The sequence below is a fragment of the Lampris incognitus genome, chromosome 3 (assembly GCF_029633865.1).
Source record: "Lampris incognitus isolate fLamInc1 chromosome 3, fLamInc1.hap2, whole genome shotgun sequence".
In the NCBI taxonomy this organism is placed as follows: domain Eukaryota; kingdom Metazoa; phylum Chordata; class Actinopteri; order Lampriformes; family Lampridae; genus Lampris; species Lampris incognitus.
The window spans coordinates 102,851,487-102,878,606 of NC_079213.1; the positions used below are offsets into that span (position 1 = coordinate 102,851,487).

At 43.2% G+C, this 27,120-nt stretch overlaps 1 protein-coding gene across 1 annotated transcript; it reads left to right on the forward strand.

The window, feature by feature from the left end:
* Positions 1–1,455: 1,455 nt before the first annotated feature.
* mfn1b (mitofusin 1b) lies at positions 1,456–26,917 on the forward strand. Its single transcript, XM_056276408.1, has 18 exons — positions 1,456–1,617; positions 2,165–2,323; positions 2,435–2,570; positions 3,571–3,733; positions 6,686–6,810; positions 8,154–8,262; positions 15,382–15,489; positions 16,142–16,295; positions 17,477–17,544; positions 18,832–18,953; positions 19,339–19,465; positions 20,099–20,203; positions 20,337–20,439; positions 21,152–21,378; positions 22,034–22,213; positions 23,220–23,416; positions 23,996–24,130; positions 26,053–26,917. Exons 2-18 carry the CDS (start codon positions 2,176–2,178, stop codon positions 26,120–26,122), a joined length of 2,277 nt encoding a protein of 758 aa, XP_056132383.1. The 5' UTR covers positions 1,456–1,617; positions 2,165–2,175; the 3' UTR covers positions 26,123–26,917.
* The last annotated feature ends 203 nt before the right edge of the window (positions 26,918–27,120 follow it).

Genomic DNA, 27,120 nt, shown 5'->3' on the forward strand with positions numbered 1-27,120 from the left:
TTGGTGGTGGAACGAGGAAGTACAGCAAAGTATACAGAGGAAGAGGTTGGTAAAGAAGAAGTGGGATAGTCAGAGAGATGGATAAAGTAGACAGGAGTACAAGGAGATGCAACATAATATGAGAGGTGGCAAAGGCAAAGGAAAAGGCATATGGTGAGTTGTATGAGAGGGAAGGGGAAAGGGACTTGTACCAATTGGCTAGACAGAGGGACCAAGCTGGGAACGATGTGCAGCATCAAGGATAGAGATGGAAATGTGCTGACAAGTGAGGAGAGTGTGTTGAGAAGGTGGAAGGACTACACATCAAAAACCAACACCAGAAACATTACTAAACATGTTAAATTACAACCCTCATGGACATTAAAAGGCTGATGAATGAAGAAAATGAGAGAGATAGAGAATGGGAATGGTTGTGAGACCTATGTTGTATGGTCTGGAGACAGTGGCGCTGCTGAAAAGACAGGAGGCGGAGCTGGAGGTGGCAGAGTTGAAGATGCTAAGATTTTCATTGGGAGTGATGAAGAAGGACAGGATTAGGAACGAGTATATTAGAGGAACAGCTCAGGTTGGATGGTTTTGAGACAAAGCAAGAGAGGCAAGATTGAAATGGTTTGGAATTATGTGGAGGAGAGGTGCTGGGTATATTGGGAGAAGGATGCTGAATATGGAGCTGCCAGGGAAGAGGAAAAGAGGAAGGCCAATGAGGAAGTTTATGGATGTGGTGAGAGAGGACATGCAGGTGGCTGATGTGACAGAGGACAGGAAGAGATGGAAACGGATGATCCGCTGTGTCGACCCCTAAAGGGAGCAGCCGAAAATAGTAGTAGTAGTAGTAGATTATTGAGCATGTATAAACACATGAGTGATGAAACGTTTCTCTCAATAAACATGTCCAGATCATGTAACTGATTCAACTTTCTGTGATTTTGTGGAGATTATTGAGCATGCATGAAGACATTGTTGCTGAATCTTTTATGGTGCCATGTTTAGGGTATTTGGATATTAAAAGTTAGATTTTATCATTGATTTTGGTCTGACTTAAATGTATGAAATATCAATCAATCAATCAAGTTGGGTATGCTATAAAAAGAAAGTTTGATTGATTGATCGTGGCTCAAAAGTCACGACTCTGTTGCTATGCTCTTAGTGGATGCAAGCCGGCGAAAGATCTTATTGGTTGAGAGGAGAAAAGAGGTGGAGCTTCGGTCTGTACTAGAAGCGATATTTTTTCCTAGAACGGCGAAGTCATGACCCGCCCTACGCTGCCTCTGATTGGCTTACCCTGATGCCTAACCAATCTCTCTGCTCCCAACCAGCCAAGCCAGTACTAGCCAATCAGATGCAGAATACGGCAGGTCATGACTTTGCAATCCTGGGAGGGGGGGGGGGTTGGCGTACCAGAAACATGGAACATGAACCGCTCGCCAAGCACTGTCATCACCTGACTCCGCCCCTTGTCCTGGCTGCAGTTTAGAAGGAAAGCAGCTGGAAGGTTAGCCAGGTTGTTTGCAAGTCACCTCTCAGCGTCGCAAAGTGGATTCTTGTCATTGTCACTGAAGAACCTTTTTTGTTTGTTTGTGCAATGAGAAGAAGTCAATAATCGCTTCGGTGTTTTTGGTAAGGAAACAGAGTACTGTGGGGATCGCTAATAACGGCTTGCATGTAGCGCTAGCTTAGCTAGCTTGATGGTGCTAGAAGTCAGCAGGCGCTTGAGCGTTACCAAACACGCGTTTGAACTAAGATGTCATGCGTGTGTTCGTCCTAATCTTTAAAATATTAAGTGGCGGAGATTTTGGGACAATAGCTACAGGATTTGACAGTTGCAGCCAGACGTTGTTAGTGGGTAAAAGATAACGTGCCCTGCTGCTACTTTGAGTTAACCACCAGTTTGCAAATCTTTACTGTTTTTAATGGAAAAGTATAAGCAATGGATTTATGGAACCTAGCTAGCTGCCACTCGCCTAGCTGTTATGACACAGCTGCTGTCGGAATATACAAGGTATCAAACTATACGAGAGGAGTTCGTCACACTCTCGTGGTAAAGGTCAGATGTACAGTTTGGGTCAAACAGGACGATTTAGCTGCAGCCTGACATCGCTGCTAGCCTGAACTCTCCACGTCAATATCTCTCCTTACGTTCTGACCCTTCCCTGGTATTTGCTAGATTTGAAAACCATGGCTGCTGCCCATCCGCTCAGAAGAATGGACTCGGGTCAGGGGGACTTCTCTCCTCTGAAGCACTTTGTTTTGGCCAAGAAGAAGATAAGTGACGTGTTCGAGCAGCTAATGGAGTATGTAAAAGAAAGCTCAGCGTTTGTGGAAGGTAAGAGAGTGTGCTTGTCTTTGTCAAATGTCTTATGGCATCTGAATTTTAAGCTACATTGCGTTTTTATTCCAATCTCATGATATTTGTGTGTGTGTGTGTGTTGGATAGTAACCTGTCAGAATAAAGCTTTGGAGAACATTGCCAGAGAGGACCAAAAAGCCCAAATCCAGACGTATGCTGAAAAACTGGCTATCATTAAGGAGGTGTTGGCACGGAGGCATATGAAGGTTGCCTTTTTTGGAAGGTAAATGATTGGAATCCAATCTGTGTTGCCAATTTGATTTCATGGTCTGTTTGATTGACCTCTGTTTTTCTAATCTTAGTTTGACAACGTTCATGAAGGAGTTTAGCTGAGCCTCTTAGCATATCAACATGAATTCCAACATCTTGTGGAACTATTTCACATTCTTTTTCATTTTAATTCTCAATAGTCTTCTTGGCATAGAGTTTTAGTCACTGCATCCAAGCCTTTTATTATTCAAAACCTGTGATGATGAAACCTTACTCACTCAGTCTGACACAGGTGTCAGACTGACTTGCCCGTATCTGGATCAGTTAAGAGTACAAACTGTAACAAGATTATCTTATCTTTGTGAGTGAATAGTTGTTGCACGTCTTTATGCATGCTCAATAATCCAGGTAAGAAAATCAAAGAAAGTTGAATCAGTTCACCTGGACACAACGTTTATAGTTGTTGCACTTTTCTAATACATCAACTCTTGATACGCAGGGGGAAATTACTTCTGCTTCAGTCAGGTGACTGCTCAGGCATAGTGTTGCCCTATACACTGCTTGAGTTGTCAATACAAAAATTAGGAGTGATTTGAATATTGCTAACTACTAGTTTGTCCACCACTGCAGTGGAATAAAGAGTGTTTGTTCTTTCTATCCTCTTTGGTGAACCAACTACTGCTGGTTGATGTCAATCAAATCACTATATGTGCAACACTTGGAATTGTTGGCAGGAATGTTGACACAGACATACTTTTGTATGAAGCAAGTGCAGTGGCCGATAGGCTGAATCGTCGCTTTGTCACCTCGCTTGGCGAAAGATAGTAACTTAACTAACATTTATATATGGGAGAATCTTTGAGGTGTTAAACATGGAAGACCAGTGACTCCCTCTAGTGGAAAAATGTGATTCAGATTGTAATTCAGTTTTGCAGAAGTATTGAAGGTAGTAAGTGCGGCAAGTCTACACGATGGATGCATACACTGTCACTTATTGTTTTGCTTGCTCCCAGGACCAGTAATGGGAAGAGCACGGTGATCAATGCCATGCTGAGGGACCGGGTGCTGCCCAGTGGCATCGGCCACACCACCAACTGCTTCCTGAGCGTGGAGGGCACTGACGAGGACAAGGCCTACCTAAAAACTGAAGGCTCTGATGAGGAAAAGAGCATCAAGGTTTTTTTTTTTATTATTCTAAAGCTTTGACTTATCCAGGGAAGGTTTCCTGATGACACTGAAACTTTTATTCATACAGTTACACATATTTACAGCTGGTAGTTACACATTCGCTACCGTTAGACACTGAGTAGCATTACTGGAGCAGTTCTTGTTCTAGGTTACAAATTGAGAAACACACACACACAGAAAGAGCAGAACCTTAATGGCTCTGTGCATGATCACTAATTTGGCCATCTGTTGCATTAAACATGGTTGCATGTCTAGTTAATACACAGCCCTCCCTAACACTACTTTATATTCATTGACTGGTCTCAGCCAGCTGTGAATATGTTTGGCATGGATTATTTGTTTTGATTACATGGGTTCCGAGGACAGACCTGTAGTGGAATAGTGAGAGGGTTTTAGTTGTAGCTGTGGAAGTGTTTCACTAAAGTTGGTCAGAATATAGGCTATTTACGTTAGCCTCCAGCTCGTCACCCTGCTAGCACACAATGATCTCTCATGTTTAGGTCTGGTTACTGACCTAACCCCTGAAGAAGAGCTTTCCATATGTGCTCCAAAATGTATTAGATGCCTTTTTTAAAATTGCTTTAAAGTAATGACAAGACTGTGATAAAAAGAGAGTATAAATGAAAAGGGTAAATAGGTTGTATTCAAAGATTTGTTTGTGTGTGTGTGTGTGTGTGTGTGTGCGCGCGCGCGTGTGCGTGTGTGTGCGCGCGCGTGTGTGTGCGTGCGTGCGCGTGTGCATGTATCTGTGTAATAGTTAATGGTTATACCATCGCGATTTCCCAAATTCACTATCTGCCTTCTCAAATTTACTTGACAGCTATACATTTAGGGCAGCATTGAACTTCTAAGTGATGTTTTGTCATCCTTCTGATGGGTGGGTAGAATTTAAAATAAAAATGTAAAAATATCAGCCATAGTTGCAATTTAACAATGTTTGACTTAATTTGCATGAGCAAAGATGTACAGGTTGCAGTTTTTCAATTTGATAATTTGCACATACACTCACCGGCCACTTTATTAGGCACACCCGTCCAACTGCTCGTTAACGCAAATTTCTAATCAGCCAATCACATGGCAGCAACTCAATGCATTTAGGCATGTAGACATGGTCAAGACGATCTGCTGCAGTTCAAACCGACCATCAGAATGGGGAAGAAAGGTGATTTAAGTGACTTTGAACGTGGCATGGTTGTTGGTGCCAGACGGGCTGGTCTGAGTATTTCAGAAACTGCTGATCTACTGGGATTTTCACGCACAACCGTCTCTAGGGTTTACAGAGAATGGTCCGAAAAAGAGAAAATATCCAGTGAGCGGCAGTTCTGTGGGCGAAAATGCCTTGTTGATGCCAGAGGTCAGAGGAGAATGGCCAGACTGGTTCGAGCTGATAGAAAGGCAACAGTAACTCAAAAGCCACTCATTACAACCGAGGTATGCAGAAGAGCATCTCTGAACGCACAACACGTCGAACCTTGAGGCAGATGGGCTACAGCAGCAGAAGACCACACCGGGTGCCACTCCTGTCAGCTAAGAACAGGAAACTGAGGCTACAATTCGCACAGGCTCACCAAAATTGGACAATAGAAGATTGGAAAAACGTTGCCTGGTCTGATGAGTCTCGATTTCTGCTGCGACATTCGGATGGTAGGGTCAGAATTTGGCGTCAACAACATGAAAGCATGGATCCATCCTGCCTTGTATCAACAGTTCAGGCTGGTGGTGGTGGTATAATGGTGTGGGGGATATTTTGTTTGGCACACTTTGGGCCCCTTAGTACCAATTGAGCATCGTGTCATCGCCACAGCCTACCTGAGTATTGTTGCTGACCATGTCCATCCCTTTATGACCACAGTGTTCCCATCTTCTGATGGCTACTTGCAGCAGGATAACGCGCCATGTCATAAAGCTCGAATCATCTCAGACTGGTTTCTTGAACATGACAATGAGTTCACTGTACTCAAATGGCCTCCACAGTCACCAGATCTCAATCCAATAGAGCACCTTTGGGATGTGGTGGACCGGGAGATTCGCATCATGGATGTGCAGCCGACAAATCTGCAGCAACTGCGTGATGCTATCATGTCAATATGGACCAAACTCTCTGAGGAATGTTTCCAGTACCTTGTTGAATCTATGCCACGAAGGATTAAGGCAGTTCTGAAGGCAAAAGGGGGTCCAACCCGGTACTAGCAAGGTGTACCTAATAAAGTGGCCAGTGAGTGTATAAAGAACCTGGTTTTGTTGAATGTACGGTCAGAAAGAACACAATGCATATAAACACAATTATCCAAAATTCATTAAGAATACCGGGGCAATATTATTTTCTAGAATACTGTTACTCATCATGTCTATCAGAAATTATCAGTGATGTGATTGATAGAATATGGTCAAACCTGATGTGCATGTGAACAGAACAAATACTAATTTTAATCTTCCAGCTATGTTTAAACTGACACAGTAAAGCATGATGTTAACTGGGGTGTCAGGTGACTGAAATGGGAGATGTGTGTGTGTGTGTTTGCGCGCGTGCATGTCCGCGTATTTGTTTTTATTTTTTTTTAGGCAGAGAGAGAGAGGCATAAAGAACACCTCTGAGAATGTTTCTTTCCCACAATGCAACAATTTAAAATAATTTAAACAATTTATAACGTCCTTTATTACCTTAATAACAACAAAGTACAGTGGAAGGTCATCTCTCCTGATGGGTGTTTTCTCATGCACCACTCATTCCTCTGTTCACTCTCACCAGGTCAACAAGCTAAAGTTGAAGTGGATTAACAACAGAAAAAAAATGTAACACCATTTTCACCACTGTTTCACAATATGGTCGTGATATTCTGTCCATCAACTGTGAGTTTAAACTGTGTACCTTCCAGTCTGGGTTGTGCGTGAATGATTGTGATCCCGTGAAGTCAATATTTACCCAACCTCCTTCTGCAGACAGTGAACCAGCTGGCCCACGCGCTCCACATGGATGAAAGTCTGGATGCTGGCTGCCTTGTCCGAGTCTTCTGGCCAAAGACCAAGTGTGCCCTGCTCCGAGATGACCTGGTGCTAGTCGACAGGTGACCTGGGAAAATCTGGTGGATTTGTTTTGTGATTTCCAGGTTTTGGGAGGGGGGGGGTTTGCACAATAAAGTCTAGTAAAGTTTTATCAGTCAGTTTGTGTGAATGAAAGTACAAGTGAACTTTGACATACATTATCTACACAGTATTTAAAGTTGTCTTTGTCCTGGACCTGGCTATTGTGTCCACATATCCAGAATAGAGTAATATTTACCCACCATAATAACTTTGTATACCCTAAATGGTTGGATTGTCTGAAACTCTGATAAGACTTAATTTTCTGCCAGCAGCCAGCAGATTGCTGGTAAATTTTGGCTGTAGCTTTAGGAATTACGAGCCAAAGATTCATTCCATTTAAAAGCCTCCTTTGATTTTAAAGCCTTAGTTTTGTAGTAAAACGGTCACACAAGGTTCTTCTCATTAAATGTGAACTTTTCTACAATACTAACATGAAAATCCCACCTGCCTTTCAGGCTAACATTAGTCATTTGAATAAGCTATGAGTTTTGTAAAACTGTCTGACATTCTCAAGCTGGGAAATATAATTTTTATCCAGGAGTGGTACTAAATTGAAATACGGAGTATAGATTTCTTTCTTAGTCCAAATGACCATGTTAGCATTGAATTCTTCCTGATGCTGGTTACGCATCCTGCAAGCATCTTCAAGCTAGCATTGGCATATATCATTGGCCTGATAACATTAGCTAAAATGATTGTCCTCTTACCCAAGAGATGTCTAGCTTCTGCAGCCTAATTGATGATCTTTTGCTGCCAGCATCTTTTCATGCAGTAGTATAGACTGAACGAATAGATGGTAAAGCTCTCACTTGGTCTAAAGTCCTGAATCCCATCCGATACTCCATAAGGTCCCATCACTAAAGTGTGTTCCACATAGAACTGAATTTTGCCTCTAGATTGAGGTCTCTCAATTTGATCAAAATTTACGCATGCTGGGAAAGCTGGACTGCTTTCCTTTGGTAAAAAGTTTGCTCTGTCCAGAAAGGCACATATTTGAACAACTCTTTACAAATGCAGGTGTTAAGCATGTTCAACTTTGTTAAGATGAACTATTTGTCATCCACCTCGGTCAGACAGAGGGCAGCGAGTTGACCACGTGGTGTTTACCTTGTCCTACATCATCAGCCTGTTCAAGAAACCATCCACTTTTTAAGGGTGCACTCTAAAACCCCTGAATTGGTCAATTAAACTGGTCTAACTGGCTCAAGTCGCATTATTCTTTGATATTTTTTTTTTGAGAAAATATGAGCCAAAGACTTATTTTTTTTTAATTGTGCTCAACTTTGTTCCTGTTTCACTTGGTCAACTCTCCTCCTGTCCTCAGTCCCGGGACAGACGTCACATCGCAGCTGGACAGCTGGATTGACAAGTTTTGCCTTGATGCTGATGTGTTTGTGCTGGTGGCCAACTCTGAATCCACGCTCATGAACACGGTAATGACCCCTTCAAACTCTTAGCCCAAACTTGGTTAATGTCTTCTTCAAATTTTACCTTTCTGCCTAGGAGGGTCTCATAGGTCATTCCAGCCTGTAGATTAAAATAGTTTTGATAATATTGTCCTGTCAAACCCGTGTTTGACGTCTTGGATTACTTCTTTTTTTTTAACAATTTACACTTCTTGTGATCGTCTCTTATCATTTCTTTTTGACCAAAGTAATGGTGAAGTTTTCACAAAAGGATTCAGATTCGGGATCGAAGTCTGTTTTATTTGCAGAGTAAGTTTTTACATGCCAGAAATTTGACTTGATGTGCTCATTGTTATATGTAGGAAAAACACAAATACCAAAATGATTTTTTTTGGAAAAAAGTAATATAAACATGCATATTAAGAGCTCACTCGTCAGCATCAACTGTGCAGCATACTGCTAGTTCAGTTGTGTTGAATAGGTAACCCATCTGATACCTGCAGGTCAGGGTATGCTTCTATCCAATCAGTTGTATTGGTTGCAAGTGCTGGCCAGATATTTGATTCCTCTGGTCAACTTTTAAATCTGGCTTGAACTCTTATGCTGTCTTAAGATTTAGTTTTCGGTCACGTGAGTTTCCGTACTATCGGCACATATGGAGCTGCAAGTTGGGTGTGAGATGGAAGAGAAAGAAGAATTCTGGAGTGAGTTGGATGAAGTGGTGGAGAGTGTACCCAAGGGGGGGGGGGGTGATTGGAACGGACTTCAATGAGCATGTTGGTGAAGGGAACAGAGATGATGGGTAGGTATGGTGCCAAGGAGAGAAATGTGGGAGGACACAGATGGTGGTGGATTTTGTGAAAAGGATGGAAATGGCTGTGGTGAATACATATTTCAAGAAGAGGGAGGAACACACGGTGACGTATAAGAGTGGAGGAAAGTACACACAAGTGAACTATATCTTATGTAGAAGGCGCGATCTGAAAGGGCTTGGAGACTGCAAGGTGGTGACAGGGTAGCTAGGCAGCTTCAGGTGGTGGTATGTAGGATGACTTTGGAGACCCAGAAGAGGAAGAGAGTGAAGGCAGAGCCAAGGATCAAATGGTGGAAGTTGAAGAAGGAAGACTGTTGTGTGGCATTCAGGGAAGAGTTAAGACAGGTACTGGGTGGGTGGTAGTGAAGAGTTGCCAGATGGCTGGGCAACCACTGCAGAAATAGTGAGGGAGACGGCTAGGAAGGTACTTGGTGTGTCATCAGGACAGAGGAATGAAAACAAAGAGACTTGGTGGTGAAATGAGGAAGTACAGCAAAGTATACAGAGGAAGAGGTTGGCAGAGAAGAAGTGGAATAGTCAGAGAGATGAAGAAAGTAGACAGGAGTACAAGGAGATGCAGCGTAAAGCGAAGAGAGAGGTGCCAAAGGCACAGGAAAAGGCGTATGGTGAGTTGTGTGAGAGGTTAGACATTAAGGAAGGAGAAAAGGACTTGTACCGATTGGCAAGACAGAGGGACTGAGCTGGGAAGGATGTGAAGCAGGTTAGGGTGATGAAGGATAGAGGTGTAAATGTGCTGACAAGTGAGTAGTGTGTGTTGAGAAGGTGGAAAGAGTACTTTGAGGGGCTGATAAATGAAGAAAATGAGAACGAGAGAAGGTTGGATGATGTGGGGATAGTGAATCAGGAAGTGCGGAGCATTAGCTAGGAGGAAGTGAGGGCAGCTATGAAGAGTAGAAAGGCAGTTGGTCTAGATGACATACCTGTGGAGGCATGGAGATGTTTAGGAGAGATGGCAGTGGAGTTTTTAACTAGATTGTTTAACACAATCTTATAAAGTGAGAGGATGCCTGAGGAGTGGAGAAGTATACGGGTACCAATTTTCAAGAATGAGGTTGATGTGCAGAACTGTAGAAACTACAGAGGTATAAAGTTGATCAGCCACAGCATGAAGATATGGGAAAGAGTAATAGAAGCTAAGTTAAGAGGAGAGGTGATGATCAGCGAGCAGCAGTATGGTTTCATGCCACGAAAGAGAACTACAGATGCAATATTTGCTTTGAGAACGTTGATTGAGAAGTATAGAGAAGGCTAGAAGGAGTTATGTTGTGTCTTTGTGGATCTAAAGAACGCATATGACAGCGTGCCAAGAGAGGAGGTGTGGCATTGTATGAGGAAGTCGGGAGTTGCAAAGAAGTATGTTGGAGTGGTGCAGGATATATATGAGGGAAGTGTGACAGTGGTGAGGTGTGAGATTGGAATGACAGATGGGTTCATGGTGGGATTACAGCAAGGATTGGCTCTGAGCCCTTTCTTGTTTGCAATGGTGATGTACAGGTTGACGAACGAGATCAGGCAGGAGTCTCCATGGACTGTGATGTTCACGGATGACATTGTGATCTGTAGCGAGAGTAGGGTGCAGGTTGAGGAGAGCCTGGAGAGGTGGAGGTATGCACTGGAGTGAAGAGAAATGAAAGTCAGGAGCAAGACGGAATACATATGCGTGAATGAGAGAAAGTACAGTGGAATGGCGAGGATGCAAGGAGTAGAGGTGATGAAGGTGTATGAGTTTAAATACTTGGGGTCAACTGTCCAAAGTAACGGGGAGTGCAGAAGAGAGGTGAAGAGGAGAGTGCAGGCAGGGTGGAGAAGAGTGTCAGGAGTGATTTGCGACAGAAGGTTACCAGCTAGAGTTAAAGGGATGGTTTACAAGGTGGCAGTGAGACCAGCTATGTTATATGGTTTGGAGACAGTGGCACTGACAAAAAGACAGGAGGCGGAGCTGGAGGTGGCAGAGTTGAAGATGCTAAGGTTTTCATTGGGAGTGACAAAGAAGGACAGGATTAGGAACGAGTATATTAGAGGAACAGTTCAGGTCGGGCGGTTGGGAGACAAAGCAAGAGAGGCAAGATTGAGATGGTTTGGACATGTGTGGAGGAGAGATGCTGGGTATATTGGGAGAAGGATGCTGAATATGGAGCTGCCAGAGAAGAGGAAGGCCAAAGAGGAGGTTTATGGATGTGGTGAGGGAGGACATGCAGGTGGCGGGTGTGACAGGAAGATGCAGAGGACAGGAAGAGATGGAAATGGATGATCCGCTGTGGCGACCCCTAACGGGAGCAGCCGAAAGTATTAGTATTAGTAGTAGTATCGTAGTAGTAGTAGTAGTAGTGAGTTTCCCTAGTACTTCAGCAGAAAATCGGCACAAGGCAAACTCGAGACTTCTGCAAGGAGAGAGGTGCACTAAAAATAACATTTTACGGATACCTTCGCACATTCACTGAAAAGGTTTGATAAAAAGATAGATCCTGGGATTTTAAGAATCGGTGTCGGTTCATTCAAATTAAAATAGAAGTCAATTGGAAAAATAGATCTTTTTATTTGGTCCTATACTTATTTGATTACAGTACAGGATCTGGGTGCCAAGGACAAAGGAAAAATGTAAAGGGAATATTTTTCTTTTTTTTCTTTCAGAACTTTGCTTACTTGATTTTAATGAACTAGATTGAACTTTTTGAGACAAAATAAAATATACTATTGATGTTTCTGTATGAATTGTCTGTATTAAAGTTTCATTCAAATTATGAAGCCTACCAAAACATTCATATTGACAAGATAGTTACCTAGCTTGCTAATTTATGGGGGCACAGAAAAGGAGCAAACCATGTTAGGGGAAAAATAATCTCTTCAGCAGTCAGTTCTTTAGCACACTGTATTATAGAGCTTCATGTTCAGCCTATATAATATGCAGGACTTTTAAATGTAGCAAAATTCAGTTTTCTTGAAGTCTTGTTCTGTACTGAAAGCCAGCCATAATCCTGCAGCTCTACTGTAGTGGAGGAACTGAAAGGAGTTAAGCTTTGAATTAACTAACGTATTTGGAAAGGGGCCCACTTGGATCTGTGCCGCCCAGAGCTTATTGCAGAGCAGGAATGCTGCTGCTGGTTCTGTTTTTATTTGGTAAAGCAGCCCAGAGGCCCTGCTCTTGTTTCTGTCCGCTCAGGCATTCATGCTATGTGAGCCGGGATACACAGCCAGTCACAGACGTCCTTTAACCAGCCACAGCTCTTAAAGGGGAAGGAGAGACATTCTCTGCATAGGAATTAAAAAAAAAAACGGGGGTGTTGAGGATATTTGTGGCTATGTGGGTAATGAAAAATACCATAGGGTCAAACAACATAACTTTTTAGGCAGCTTAAATCCTGTCTATGCAGTGTTTTCCATGTCACAGGCTCGACGTGTAGGACAATGCATGGAACATGTGACTGCTGGGATCATTGACGTAGATTTGGGTATGGACGGTAGGGACACGTTCCTACCAATGTCAGAGGACTACTGAGTTGTCCCTACCAATATTTTTAGCGATCTCAAATGACGTTTTTGACACTTTAACTCCACAACCCCTCCCATCCATCAATGTTAGGTCTATGCAGAGTTGCAGGTTCGCAGGTTTCCTGCTGAATAGCGACTGCAGTAGCTTCTGTACAGTGTACGGCAGGGAATTAGCAGAGGTTGGTATTTGTCATAGTTTAAAAGATTCCTGTTAAACGATTCTATCAGAATCTATTATCTAGATCTAATATTAGTCATATAATTTGAGTTTCAGAGCTCAGTTCTAAATTGTTAACTTGTTAACATTGTTAACATTCATTGCTCAAACATGACATCATTTTAACATCATCAACTAACTCCCCCCCCTTTTTTTTTTCTCCCCAATTGTACTCGTCCAATTACCCCACTCTACCGAGCCGTCCTGGTCATTGCTCCACCTCCTCTGCCGATCCGGGGAGGGCTGCAGACTGACACATGCCTCCTCCGATACATGTGGAGTCGCCAGCTGCTTCTTTTCACCTGACAGTGAGGAGTTTCACCAGGGGGACGTAGCGCATTGGAGGATCACGCTATTCTCCCTAGTTCCCCCTCCCCCCTGAACAGGCGCCCCGACCGACCAGAGGAGGTGCTAGTGCAGTGACCAGGACACATACCCACGTTTGGCTTCCCACCCGCACACATGGCCAACTGTGGCTGTAGGGACGTCCGATCAAGCCAGAGGTAACACAGGGATGCGAACTGGCAATCCCCGTGTTGGTAGGCAACGGAATAGACCACTACGCTACCCAAACGCCCCATCAACTAACATTTTACTGTTGGTAACTTTACGGCGAAATGCTCTCAAAAAAGGAAAATTGATATCGGCTCCCTTTTTATCAAGTCACACATTTCATACATAAAGACAATTCAAGACACTTTACATAAAGGTTCAAGAAGACCTTAAATGACAGATATAAAACAAGATACCGAAATTTAATAACAAGAATATTCAAATAATGATTTTAAGAATTTAAAAAAATTAAAAGATAACCAGTGCTGGATAAACAATATAATAAAAGGCTAATTTGGTGGCACTGTGGTCCAGTGGTTAGCACTGTTGCCTCACAGCAAGAAGGTCCTGGGTTCGAACCCAAGGCTGTCCCAGGGCCTTTCTGTGTGGAGTTTGCATGTTCTTCCCGTGTCTGCGTGGGTTTCCTCTGGGTGTTCCTATTTCCTCCCACCATCAAAAAGAAATGCATGTTAGGGTTAATACTCCTGTCCGTGCCCCTGAGCGAGGCAGTGGAAAAAAGAAGTGGAGTTGGTCCACGGGTGCTGCAGCTGCCCACTGCTCCTATACAATAGGATGGGTTAAATGCAGAGAACAAATTTCATTGTAACTGTATGACAAAATAAAGTGGCTTTCTTCTCCTTTCTTCTTAATCAGATGGAGGCAGAACCTCATTTTAAAACCCCTTGAAATTTAGTTCACAAGTGCAACCAACTATGGAAAAATAACTGGGACATCACTTGCAGGATAACATTAAGTAGCGACACCTTCATTTTTGCAGTTTGTGGGTCTGTAACATTTACACACTTTCTGTCTGTGTGGCTGGGTGTGACACACACACACACACACACACACACGTGCAATAGATAGATACTTTATTGTCCAAGAGGATATTAGTTTCCACCTTCTGTGCAGAGCCTCACATGCAGTAAACACATGCACACATACTATATGTACCACAGGACATGCATAGAGAGCAGGGAAACAACATTAACACAAGTTTACAGGTTCAGTGAGTTTAGAACTTTAATGGCAGAAGGAACAAAACTTATAAAGTGGGCCGTCTCCAGGTGAGGTACCTGTACCTGCAACCAGATGGAAGCAATGTGAAGAATGGGTTAAGGGATGAGGGGGTCCTGAGTTTTTGTTAGTGCTCTACCTTTCCTGGCTTTGCTGTTGAGGTGTGATAGGTTGGGGGTCGGAATGCACATTATTAGTCCAACAAACAATTCAAAAATATCCCTACCAATATTGAAACCAAACCTGGGATACTGCGGGACCCTCTCACACTGACATGACACCTGGAAAATGCTTTGGAAGATCGCTGTGTCATCCCCACAGACTCACATCAATGGCAATCCCAGTAAATTCCAAGGGTTTTAGTTTGGTGTGAAAAGGGTTAATATGACTATCAGGTGTAAATGACAAGGTAAAGGACAAAGGACAGGGTTTGTATTTGTTGTACACATATCATATATGGGGCGGCACGGTGGTGCAGTGGTTAGTGTGGTCGCCTCACAGCAAGAAGGTCCTAGGTTTGAGTCCCGGGGTAGTCCAACCTTGGGGGTCGTCCCGGGTCATCCGCTGTGTGGAGTTTCCATGTTCTCCCCGTGTCTGCGTGGGTTTCCTCCGGGTGCTCCGGTTTCATCCCACAGTCCAAAGACATGTAGGTCAGGTGAATCAGCCGTACTAAATTGTCCCTAGGCCTGAATGTGTGTGTGTCTCAGCCCTGTGATGGCCTGGTGGCCTGTCCAGGGTGTCTCTCCACCTGCCGTCCAATGACTGCTGGGATAGGCTCCAGCATCCCCGTGACCCAGAGAGCTGGATAAGCGATTTGGATAATGGATGGATGGATATCATATATGGATCACATGTTAATATTAATGGTGTCAACGCAAATCTTCATCAAGCACCTACTGGACTATAAGTGTTAATTTGTTGTAGTCTAATGGAGTGGGAAAAAGGAGGTTTTTCCATTGTTATTGCCCCCCCCCCTCCATTTCTTTGCATCCCAGCTGTATCACTGACCTTTGACCCCTGACCTTTCTATGTGCAGGAAAAGCACTTCTTCCACAAAGTGAACGAACGCCTGTCGAAGCCCAACATATTCATCCTCAACAACCGCTGGGATGCCTCAGCTAACGAGCCAGAGTACATGGAAGATGTGAGTCCACTATTTGGTCATGGTGTATTTACTAGAGCTCTCATTATCAAGTATGACATACATGACAAGTCTAGCTTCTTTTAAATCTCGTCTTAAAGCTTTTCTTTTTATGAAAGCTTTTACAAATGTTTGGTATTTGTTTTTATTTATTTATACTGTTTTTAGTTTTACTCTTACTTATTTGGTCTTACTCTTAATTTTTGCCTTCTCTGGTTTTATTTCTTTGTAAAGCACTTTGTAACATTTTTTTTTAGAAAAGTGCTATTTAAAGTTATTATTATTATTATTATTATTATTAAATGTTGTGCTTACATATGCCAATGTGTTGGCCATGGTTTACAAAGTTGCCAGTAAGAGAAGGGAATTCAGGATAGTTAAAATAGTCTAAAAGCTCAGATTTTATCCGATTTAATTTACCTGGTAGTTTACCCGTATCTGTATATATACTCAAACCTGACTGTCACTATTTAATATTCACGCTTATTGAATATTCATAGAAAAAAAAGTTTTTAAATGCAGTAGACACCAAAAATATGTATCTATCTATAAGCAGAATGACCTGTTTTTGTAATGTTATTTTTGTTATGTTATCATGGCGGAATTATTAGCGATATGTTACAATGAGGTAATGGTTTTCCTCTTTCTCCTCCAGGTGAGGAAACAGCACACAGACCGCTGTGTCAACTTCCTGGTGGAGGAGCTGAAGGTGGTGGACCGTCAGCAGGCGCCCAACCGCATCTTCTTTGTCTCGGCCAAAGAGGTCCTCAACTCTCGCATGCAGCGTGCACAGGGCATGCCCGAAACTGGTGAGCTCGCCAGCAATCTATCTCCCAGTGTACACAGAGGGGAGGTGATGCGAACTATTAGTCATTGGAGGAATCAAATAAACCTTTTTCCTTCACATCTCTTATCGGCAGACTGACTTTCAGCTCAAGACAGTGTAAAACCATTTTTGGTGGAAAGAAGAACTGGAGTTGGTCCCCGGGCGCTGCAGCTGCCCAATGCCTCCTATACAATAGGATGGGTTAAATGCAGAGAACACATTTCGTTGTAACCTGTACAATGACAAAAATAAAGTGGCTTTCTTTCTTCAACTTCCACCTTTTGATCCTTTGCTCTGCCTTCACTCTCTTCCTCTTCTTGATCTCCAAGTCATCCTACAGACCACCATCTGATGCTGCCTAGCTACGTTCTCCCCTTTCACCACCTTGCAGTCTCCAATCCCTTTCAGATCGCACCTCCTGCATAATATGTATTCCACCTGTGTGCACTTTCCTCCTCTCTGTGTTCCTCCCTCTTCTTGAAATATGTATTCACTACAGCCATTTCCATCCTTTTCGCAAAATCCACCACCATCAGACCTTCCACATTCCTCACCTTAGCACCATACCTGCTCATCACCTCCTCATCACCTCTGTTCCCTTCACCAACATGCCCATTGAAGTCCGCTCCAATCAGCACTCTCTCCTTGGGTACCCTCTCTACCACTTCATCCAACTCATTCCAGAATTCTTCTTTCTCTTCCATCTCACATCCAACTTGTGGGGCATATACGCTGATAACATTCACCATCACACCTTCGATTTTTCAGCTTCATACTCAGCACTTTGTGCGACATGCACTTCATTTCCAACACACTGTTGACATACTCTTCCTTCAGAATTACCCCCACCCCGTTTCTTCTCCCATCTGCACCATGGTAGAAGAGTTTGAACCCACCTCCGATTCTGCTGGCCTTACTCCCCTTCCATCTGGTCTCTTGTACACACAGTATACCAACCTTTCTTCTCTCCATCATATCAGCCAGCTCTCTCCCTTTACCAGTCATAGTGCCAACATTCAAAGTTCTGACTCTCACCTCCACACTCTTACATAATTCATGTATTTTGCTGCTTTTTAAATTGGTCTAAGGAAAGGCTGTACCTGCTGAGACAGGTTGTGAAATGTTTGGCATTTTAATATCTGATACTACTTTTCTGTTAAACAGGTGGTGCCTTGGCAGAGGGCTTCAAGCAGAGGCTTAAAGAGTTCCAGAGCTTTGAGAGGAGGTTTGAGGCAAGTGTGTGTGCGGTGTGTGTGTGTGTGTGCATGCTGTGTGTGTTGTGTGCTTGTGTGCCATGGAAATGTCTGTGTTCATAGCTATATGAATATAGCATGTGTTCAAAATGAATTTTAATAGAAGGGAGAGAATTCCTGACCGTTACATCCAGTATTACTGGTTGAAAAAACCTCTCTGACTCTGTAACCTAACCTGTGACTTGGCCCTCCAGTCATCATCCTCACACCACCACAAAATGGTCACATCACGCCACTAATCACACGCCTCCAAACTGACACCTCCCACCAGACTCTCCTCTGGACCAATCAGTGTGTATTTTGCCATCAATCTGCGTCTTCATTGCTGAAGTCTAGATTTGCTTCGGCGAGGACTTCATTTCTCTCAGTTCCATTTTATTCTGATCCATGTCACATTTGTCTGGCTGTTGAGTTGTTTTGTTTTTGTTTGGGGTTTTTTTGCCTGTTTTTTCTTGTATTCATTTGAGTTGTTTTCTGTTGGTATTGTATTGATGCCTTCAGCACATTTGTTCCTCTTGTGTGTTAAAAGTAATGAAAGCTAGCTGTTAGCTTACTGTTTTATCAAAGTGACTCACCAATGATTGCAACAGTAGAACTACATTAAATTGTTAGCGTCCCAACCACCGGATGCTAACAAAGAGCAGAACCATCCTGAAGGGTAGAGAAGTGTAACTGAAGGACAGAAAGGCTATTTCAGAAAAGCTGAAAAGGATTTTATGTAGATTATAAAGGATTATCTTACTTTTCTGAATTCAGTAATTCACAGAGACATGATGTGTTCACTCATTTCTATAGGAGCAAATATCTGCAAATCTGTCCTGTCACACAGTGACGCACTCCTAAATATGAAACATCACCTGCCCCAAAACAACATGACATATCAAGTCATATCATGTACATTACACATTTCTTTTACTTGTCTTCATTGGTTGGATTCACTTTTACATTTTGTATGATTTTCATTTTTGTCACTGCTTCACCAACACGTTACTGTGACATAAAAAAAGGGGGGGGGGGCTGTGGGATCCAGGATACACACTCTGCTGCTGCCATTTTCCCACCTGTTCCGTTTCTTTTGTCTCTCCTAAGTTGCAGTAGCAGGTGTCTATCTTATACACCATTTGTCTCATAGCAGTGGATAAAGTGTGTGGGTGCGTGTGTGCTTGTATGTATGTATATTGAAAAAATGTATATACATACATACACACTCCACATGACAGCAGCCCCCATGCTGGTCGCAGTAACGTGTTTGTTATGGCCTCGCAGGAGTGTATCTCGCAGTCAGCAGTGAAAACAAAGTTTGAGCAGCACACTATCAGGGCCAAGCAGATCACTGAAACCATCAAAAGCATCATGGACGACATCAACATTGAGGCGGCGGAGAAGAGGTGGGTTTATCTATTTTTTTCCCTGCTACTTTGGCGACAAGACATGTCGGTAGCAATGGGTTTTCTTGGATTGCCTTGAAGAATTGAGGATGACTCCACTTGCAGGCTACAGAGCTGTATTGTGAAAGATCCAGAAAAATCTCTAAACACTATTAGTTATTTTTCTAGTTAACCATGTTAAATTTAAGTTCTTTAATTTTGAGCACATGGTCATCGAAGTTAAAAAAAAAAAAATCAAGTAACATTCAACCAACAATTGATCTCAATTGATGTCCACTCACTTAAGGCTAAATTTTTATTTATTTTAGTAATTTCCTGTCCAACTGTGTACCTGCTGTTGTGGGTTTGTGACATAATTTCCTTTGTGGGCTGGGTGGGGCTTCAGGGTAGCAGCGCTGGAGGACAGGGAGTACCTGATGGACCGGCTGGAGTTTGTCAAGCACCAGCTGACCCTGCTGATCGATGACATCAAGAAGAAGATCAAAGCCATCAGCGAGGAAGTGGAGGCCAAGGTAACGCCTGGCTACAGGCTGGAAACACGAAACAATTTTGTACAGCATAATTTTTTTTCTGAAAACAATACAACATCACCATAGCAACCCATTGTCCTGTACTGTTTTTTGCCCTCCTGCCGACTCCATCCTGCAATTTGTTGTTTTTCCCGTGCCGTATTGCCAACTGCCATTTACAGTCTCCCTGGGGGGGTTGAATACTGATTTTGCCGTCGATTACCATGGCAACAAACCAATGTTGGGGTCATGTTAGCATTTCGAGCTAGCTCACGGAGTCTGCTACCCTGGGCCCACATTTATCACTAATATTACATTTAAGGTCAGAAGTGTCCATAACCCACTGTCTGTTTTATGTATTCTGGTTGATTAATTTGATTGATTGATCGATTGATTGTTCAAGAAGGACTTTCCTTCCTTCTCGGACTGTAAACCTCACTTGAGCGCCATTCCTAACTTTTGTTGTAGTCTTGTTTTGCATTGCATTTTTATGTGCTTTTAAACTGATTTCAGTACTTTGAGTTTATCCGTATTGATAAAAAGTGGAGAATTGTTATAATTAAATAACTTGTTAAATAGCCCATTGTGGTTTTCAGCTAGGGATACTATTGCACATAAGTGTGTGTTCCTCTGCAGGTGTCCATTGCCATGGGGGAGGAAATTTGCCGCCTCAACGTGATCATCGACGAGTTCCATGGTGACTTTCACCCGTCCCCTCATGTCCTCAAGATCTATAAGTCGGTATGTGGAGCACCCACCTCATGACTTCTGTGCTTTGTGCCAAGCATCAGACTCCAGTAGGGACATTCACACACCTGCTTTGGTCCTGAGACTGTTGGTTTTTCTCTAACCTGTAACTGGTGACCTTTGACAGGAGCTGTTGACCCACATTGAGGAGGGCATGGGCAAGAATCTGGCGTTCCGCTGCTCCAATGCCATCAACGCATCTGTCCAGTCCTCCCAGAAAGATATGATAGGTAACCTACCATCTAATAACAAGGAACAGTTTGGTGTCAGTGTGGTTGTCTGGTATGGGTGGTGCTGCACAAGCCTTGTCAACCAGTCGATTACATTGATCACATGAGGTAGAGTGGAACTGGTCTCCCTCTCATGGAGCAATTTCCACAAAAAAAAGAAGAGTTGATCCTAAAAGTGGATGGACCAATCCCAGCTCAAGGTGGCTATGTAGTCAAGATGAGACAAAGCAAAAATTTCAATGGCACACCACAATGGTTCATGTTTTGTACCACCATTGTGGGTTTTCTTTTTTCTTCTTTGGGTGTTTGCTCTTAGAGAGCAGCTAAAGATAGACCAAACTTTATGAGCTTTTGGGTCTTGGTCTTGATGTCCAGTGCCCTACTATATTTACCCATCCTGCCAAATGCCATCACTCCTTATCACATCATGCCATACACGTGATATCATGTCACTCAAGTTTGTGCGTTGATGTTATGTAAGGTGTTCATGTTGTTTATATGTCCTTATGTGAACACTCCCCTGCTGTCAAGCCAGCAAAAATCACAAGTGTTGATACCATGAACTTGTGCATTTGTGCACCTCTAAATTGCCAAACAGCAAACACACTACATGTCTGTTAGATTCATCATTCCAGCTGATTTTCCTTCTTCCTTGTTCTCCTTGCCTTCACTTATGAATCCTTTTTTCCTCTCTCTCACACTCCTCTCCTAGAGAGCATGCTGCCTCTGCTGCCCCCTGCTGCTAAGGGCCAGATCCATATGCTGGTGCCCAGCAGAAAGTTTGACCTGAGCTATGACCTGAACTGTGCCACGCTCTGTAGTGACTTTCAGGAGAATATCGAGTTCCAGTTCTCCCTGGGCTGGGCGGCAGTAGTCCATCGCTTCTTGGGCCCTGCCAATGCCCAGAGGGCCCTGAGGCTGGTGGATCAGAACTTCCAGGTATGGTTTCTGTCAATGGTGAGCCATTGCGGGGTTAGGGTTCTTATGTTTTGTTATGAAATTAACGATTTATTTTTGTCTGCCTGTCACATTGACAATTGAATATGTAAATTTAATTTACTTTGGTAAATTAAGACTGGGATGCAAAATAGGACTGGTAAAGAGGGGTTTGTTGCATGGCAGAGTGGCCCCGAAGTGTTAGGTGTGAGTAATCAGAAACTTAAATCAACTAATCCTTTATGAAGGTACTGGTGAAAAATTATGATTTTAGATTGTCTAATATGATATGGAAAAATCTGGAAAGTGTGTGTGCAGTTGCGTGACGGTTTGTTTTCTAAGCCTCATTCACACATTATCATGTTTCTCTGTAGTTGTAGACCCACTGCCAAATATTTGTCGGAGTAAAGAGTTGTGTCCCCCTATGGCTTGGTGGTCGTCATATTACACAGCTAGCATCAACTTAAACCATTCTTAGCCTTGCAATGTTAAAAAATTGTTTTAAGTCTATTGTGAATTGTATGTTAGCATCTCAACAATTTAAATCATTGATCGATAAAACTTGGAACAAATTTTAAAATTGAGTCCAGAGATGGGGATTGAGGAAACCTGTGTGTGAAATACGCCCATGTGAAATAAATTCTCCTGTATGAGACAGATCTCTCGGCCGGCACTACCCCTGGCCGGCACTCCCTCCTCCAGCCTGCCATCCACTGTTGCCCCACCCAACCAGGAAATGGCTGTCATGAGCCAGGAAGAGCTGGTGGTAGCCATGGCAACCAACCTAGCATCCCTAACCTCTCGCACCTCCATGAGCGTCATCATCGTTGGAGGAGTGGTGAGTTATCTTATAAATAATAGTAATAATTGTAGTTTGTAAATGATAATATTAGATAATGAATCATGATATTTGAAATAATAATAACCATTATGATAATGGCGACTTTATAAAATGGTTTTAGAGCTAAATTATAAAGTGTTAACTAAGGAAAATCAAACGATTGAAAAAGATCAATAAAACAGATTAAACAAATGGGTATGACAGTCTTAACGTTCCAGCCACAGGGACAGACGGAAAGAAAAAATAAATTATAGACAAGACAGTAAAGTTAACACCAAATAAAAATCAAGAATTGTAAAAGGCTGATGAAAGTAATTTAAAAGATAATACTGACTTTGCCAGGCTGAGCTCATCAGGCAAGTTGTGTCAAAGGCTAGGTGCCTGGCAAAGCAATAGATTACTGAATTAGTTTTATTTTATTCCTTCGTATTGTTTCTTTTGATTAAAAAATCGTTTTATCTTATTCTGTTTCTTATTTAAAGTCTTTCTATGGCTTATGTAAAGCACTTTGAATTGCCCTTGTGTATGAAGTGTGCTGTACAAATAAACTTGCCTTACCTTACTGATCGAACAGAATTAACATTGTCAAGCTCTTGAACCTTAATATTCACTTCAGCATTTTCCATTATGCAAGACCTGGCTAGACATTGAAAATAATTGTATTATTTTTAAATGAATGCCATTCTGCATCAGCGCAACACTTTTATGTGATACAAAGATGTCGTTGATTTTTCTAAACACAAGCTGAGGGTTGCCTTAATTAAATTACTGTGACCCTGAATTTTTGTTTTTTCATTTCACTTTTTGCAGCTAGTAAGCGAGTAGTCACATCTGGTTGACTTTAATCTTATGTTCTTAAGTTTTTACCATCACGGCTAATCATCCTTGTCATGTGAAGGTTTTAGTTCATGTTAGGGAGAATCCCCGTCAGGCGTGGGTGAGCAATATGGGGGATTGACTATGGTTCTGAAACCTCATCTTCCCGCTGGCCATTTGGTCCTAGGTATGGCGCACGGTAGGCTGGAGGCTGATTGCCCTGTCAGCCTCGCTCTACGGTTTGCTGTACCTGTATGAAAGACTCACCTGGACCACCAAGGCCAAGGAGCGTGCTCTTAAGCGCCAGTTTGTGGAGTACGCTACAGAGAAGCTGCAGCTCATCGTTAGCTTCACTGGCGCTAACTGTAGCCACCAAGTCCAACAGTAAGTCCCAGTCAGCCAAATTTCTCCAAGTCCACCCTGCCTTAATGTTACGTTGTTTAATGTTAAGGATGCTATCATCAGTAAACTTTGAAGATGATCTCCACTATAATTACTTTAATGTCACATCAACACAATAGATGGACTTACCAGACTGCTTACTGCTAACTTAGAGCAGATGTAAAGGTGCTTGATGATGGTTTCTTTATGTAGAAAGTGTGGTCCTTTAGCAGTGGAGGAACCGGTACATGGTGTGTGACTTGTCACACAGCTCAAAGACATAAACAGGCCCATTACGGCATCACAAAACTTGGATTATTTATTTATTTTCTTGAATAAATCATTTACATCTCTATGTGATGCATACATGCACATGATCAGAGATGCAGACAGACCTCTTAAAACCCTCCTGAAGCTCTACTTATTCAGCTTCTGGAATGCTTTTTTTTTTTAAATAGTCCATGTTACTTTTTCTGTCATTTAATTAGGCCACTGCAAGCTCCTCTTCATCTTTTCCCTTTGGTGTAGGTTAAATGAACACGCAGTGTCCACACAAGATTGTGTTGTCTTTTTTCCCACCAGGGAGATGGCGACCACCTTCGCTCGGCTGTGTCAGCAGGTGGACCAGACTCAGCGGGAGCTGGAAGCAGAGATTAGCCGAGTGACTGCCAAGGTTGAGCAGATGGAGACGGTCCAAAGCCGCTCCAAGATCCTGCGGTCAGTCCAGCTCACGCCATTATATGTTATTTACTTATGTTCTGTGTTGTTTACTTAGTATATGTTGTGTGTTGGCTATACCCCCCCCTCCCCCGTTTTCGGCCCAATTGTATCCGGCCAATTACCCCACTCTTCCAAGCCGTCCTGGTTGCTGCTCCACCCCCTCTGCCGATCCAGGGAGGGCTGCAGACTACCACGTCTCCTCCGATACATGTGGAGTCACCAGCCACTTCTTTTCACCTGACAGTGAGGAGTTTCGCCAGGGGGGCGTAGCACGTGGGAGGATCATGCTATTCCCCCCCAGTCTCCACCCCCCCCCCCAACAGGCATCCCGGCCAACCAGAGGAGACGCTAGTGCTGTGACCAGGACACATACCCACATCCGGCTTCCCACCTGCAGACACGGCCAATTGTGTCTTTAGAGACGCCCGACCAAGCTGGAGGTAACACAGGAATTCGAACTGGCAATCCCCATGTTGGTAGGCAACCGAATTGACCGCCACACTACCTGGACGCCCTGTTGCCTATATTCTAAGTGGTTTGCTTATTTGCTTGATGTTGCTGGGTTTAACATGGGAACATATATTTGTTGCTACTGTGACTCTGTGCTGTTTTGTTGAATGTCGTGGTTCATCTGAGGTTTTATGTTTGTACCTGTTATGTGTTTGTTTCTGCTGTGTCGTGTTTTAGCACTGGAAAAGAATTCTATTTCATCTAATCTTATGTTGCTCCCTCTTTCTATCTATACAGCTGTCTCTCTAGCTTTATACCTATTTCTGTCTGCATCGTTTTTGGTATTTTTCTCTCATATATTTCTGTATTTATATCTCTGTATTTATATTGCTATCTCTAATGTGCACGTGACTCCAGAATCCCCCATTTGAATTCCAGACCGGCTACAGAACGTAACTAGTGAATAACATCGAACAACACTAAACTGATGTTCTCCTGTGCAAGGCACTGGATCCTGGATCCAGTTGTGCCTGTGGAGCTGCTCCAGCAGTAGAGGGTGGCTGTACTGTGTGGTTGTGTGTAACTGTATTAATGGAAAGCAAGTGTGCTCTTTAAAACCCCCCACTGATTACTTGGTTACTGTTCAGGGATTTTTGTACATGCAGGTTGGATAAAATTGGAACCATTTGTATCTGAGGGCCAGTGTAGTTTAAAGATCAGTGTGCTGGGCGTGCGGGTAGCGTAGTGGTCTATTCTGTTGCCTATCAACACAGGGATCGCCAGTTTGAATCCCCGTGTTACCTCCAGCTTGGTCGGGCGTCCCTACAAACACAATTGGCAGTGTCTGCGGGTGAGAAGCCAGATGTGGGTATGTGTCCTGGTAGGTGCACTAGCACCTCCTCTGGTCGGTCGGGGCAACTGTTTGGGGAGAGAGGGGAAACTGGGGGGGAACAGCGTGATCCTCCCACGTGCTACGTCCCCCTGGTGAAACTCCTCGCTGTCAGGTGAAAAGAAGCGGCTGGCAACTCCACATGTATGGGAGGAGGCATGTGGTAGCCTGCAGCCCTCTCCGGATCGGCAGATGGGGTGGAGCAATGACCGGCACGGCTCAGAAGAGTGGGGTAATTGGCCAAGTACAATTGGGGAGAAAAGGGGGGGAACGCCAAAAAAAAAATAAGAAAAAAATAAGTGTGCTGGTGCTAACTGTAAGGTATCCTTGTATGTTACCGGTGGCAGCATGGAAATGTTGGCTGGGTAATGCAGGCTGAGTAATGCAGAGTCATTAATGCCGGAAGCAATGAAGGATGAGGCTTTTGTACCTTCCTGTGTGATTAAAAAAAAATTTTGAAGTCGGTATTTGATTACAAATGTCTTTGAACAGGATTCATTATTGGTAGTTGTAACAGGAAAGACATGACTCGATCTGAGTGTTGTGTGTAAAATGATTTTTCTTCTTCTCTGCCCTTCAGACATAGAGCCACGGATTTGGAGAAACAATTGGAGGCGTTCACGAACCAGTACCTCCAACCACCACAGTGACCTGCAGGGTGATCCTCTCTCTCTCGTCCATCACTCGTCCTCGGCTCATGTTGAGCCTCCACTCCTTAACCAAGGCACCGCCGCCACGCCATGCCTGGTTTCTCTCACACCTCCCCCCTTCTCTGCTCTGTCACTGTTTTGAATGTGAACAGCGAGGACAGAGCTCATCATCTGAGTTTCCTCCTCTTCCACCTCCTGAAGAGAAGTGTGACCCAGACGCAAACCAACAAACGGCCTGTATTACCGATTAAAGTGACCTGGAGCGGGGCTACACAAAGACTCTGCACAAGGTGGCACTAAAACCTCTCTTAGTACACGGACTATTTGGTCAGGGTGCTTTACTTAGACACTGTTGTACTTCTAACTGTGAACGTGCTTGATCGACTTACTTTTTGACCAGTGAATGAAGTTGATGTGAGTGTATGTGCACTTTCAAACCTGTTTAGGCACGTGGCCTGTAAGTTTGGTGCTGCATGAGGAATGGCACTGATTAGAAGTTGAAATTTATTTTTTGGTTATGTATCAGGAATTATTTCAATTTCCCAAGAGAAAGTAATTTGACTATAGAAGAAGGCTCGTCATTGCTTGAAACAAAAACGAAACAAATCTATACAGTGTTAGTAAATCTTTTGATAACTTGTTGCATTTTGTAATGTCCCTTTGTCCTTTATACCAATTAGATCTGACCTATCCTTAAAATTTCAGCACTCTCCATTTTGTACAACTTATTTTCTGTTTGAATGATTTGGAATACTTCCTTTCCCCAAATCGTATTAAAACATGCTACTGTGTAGAATTACAGTCCAGTTTATTGCCTGTTTTCATTTTTTGATTCCCCCCTTTTTTTCTCCCCAATTGTACTTGGCCAATTACCCCACTCTTCTGAGCCGTCCCGGCCGCTGCTCCACCTCCTCTGCTGATCCGGGGAGGGTTGCAGACTACCACATGCCTCCTCCAATACATGTGGAGTGGCCAGCCGCTTCTTGTCACCTGACAGT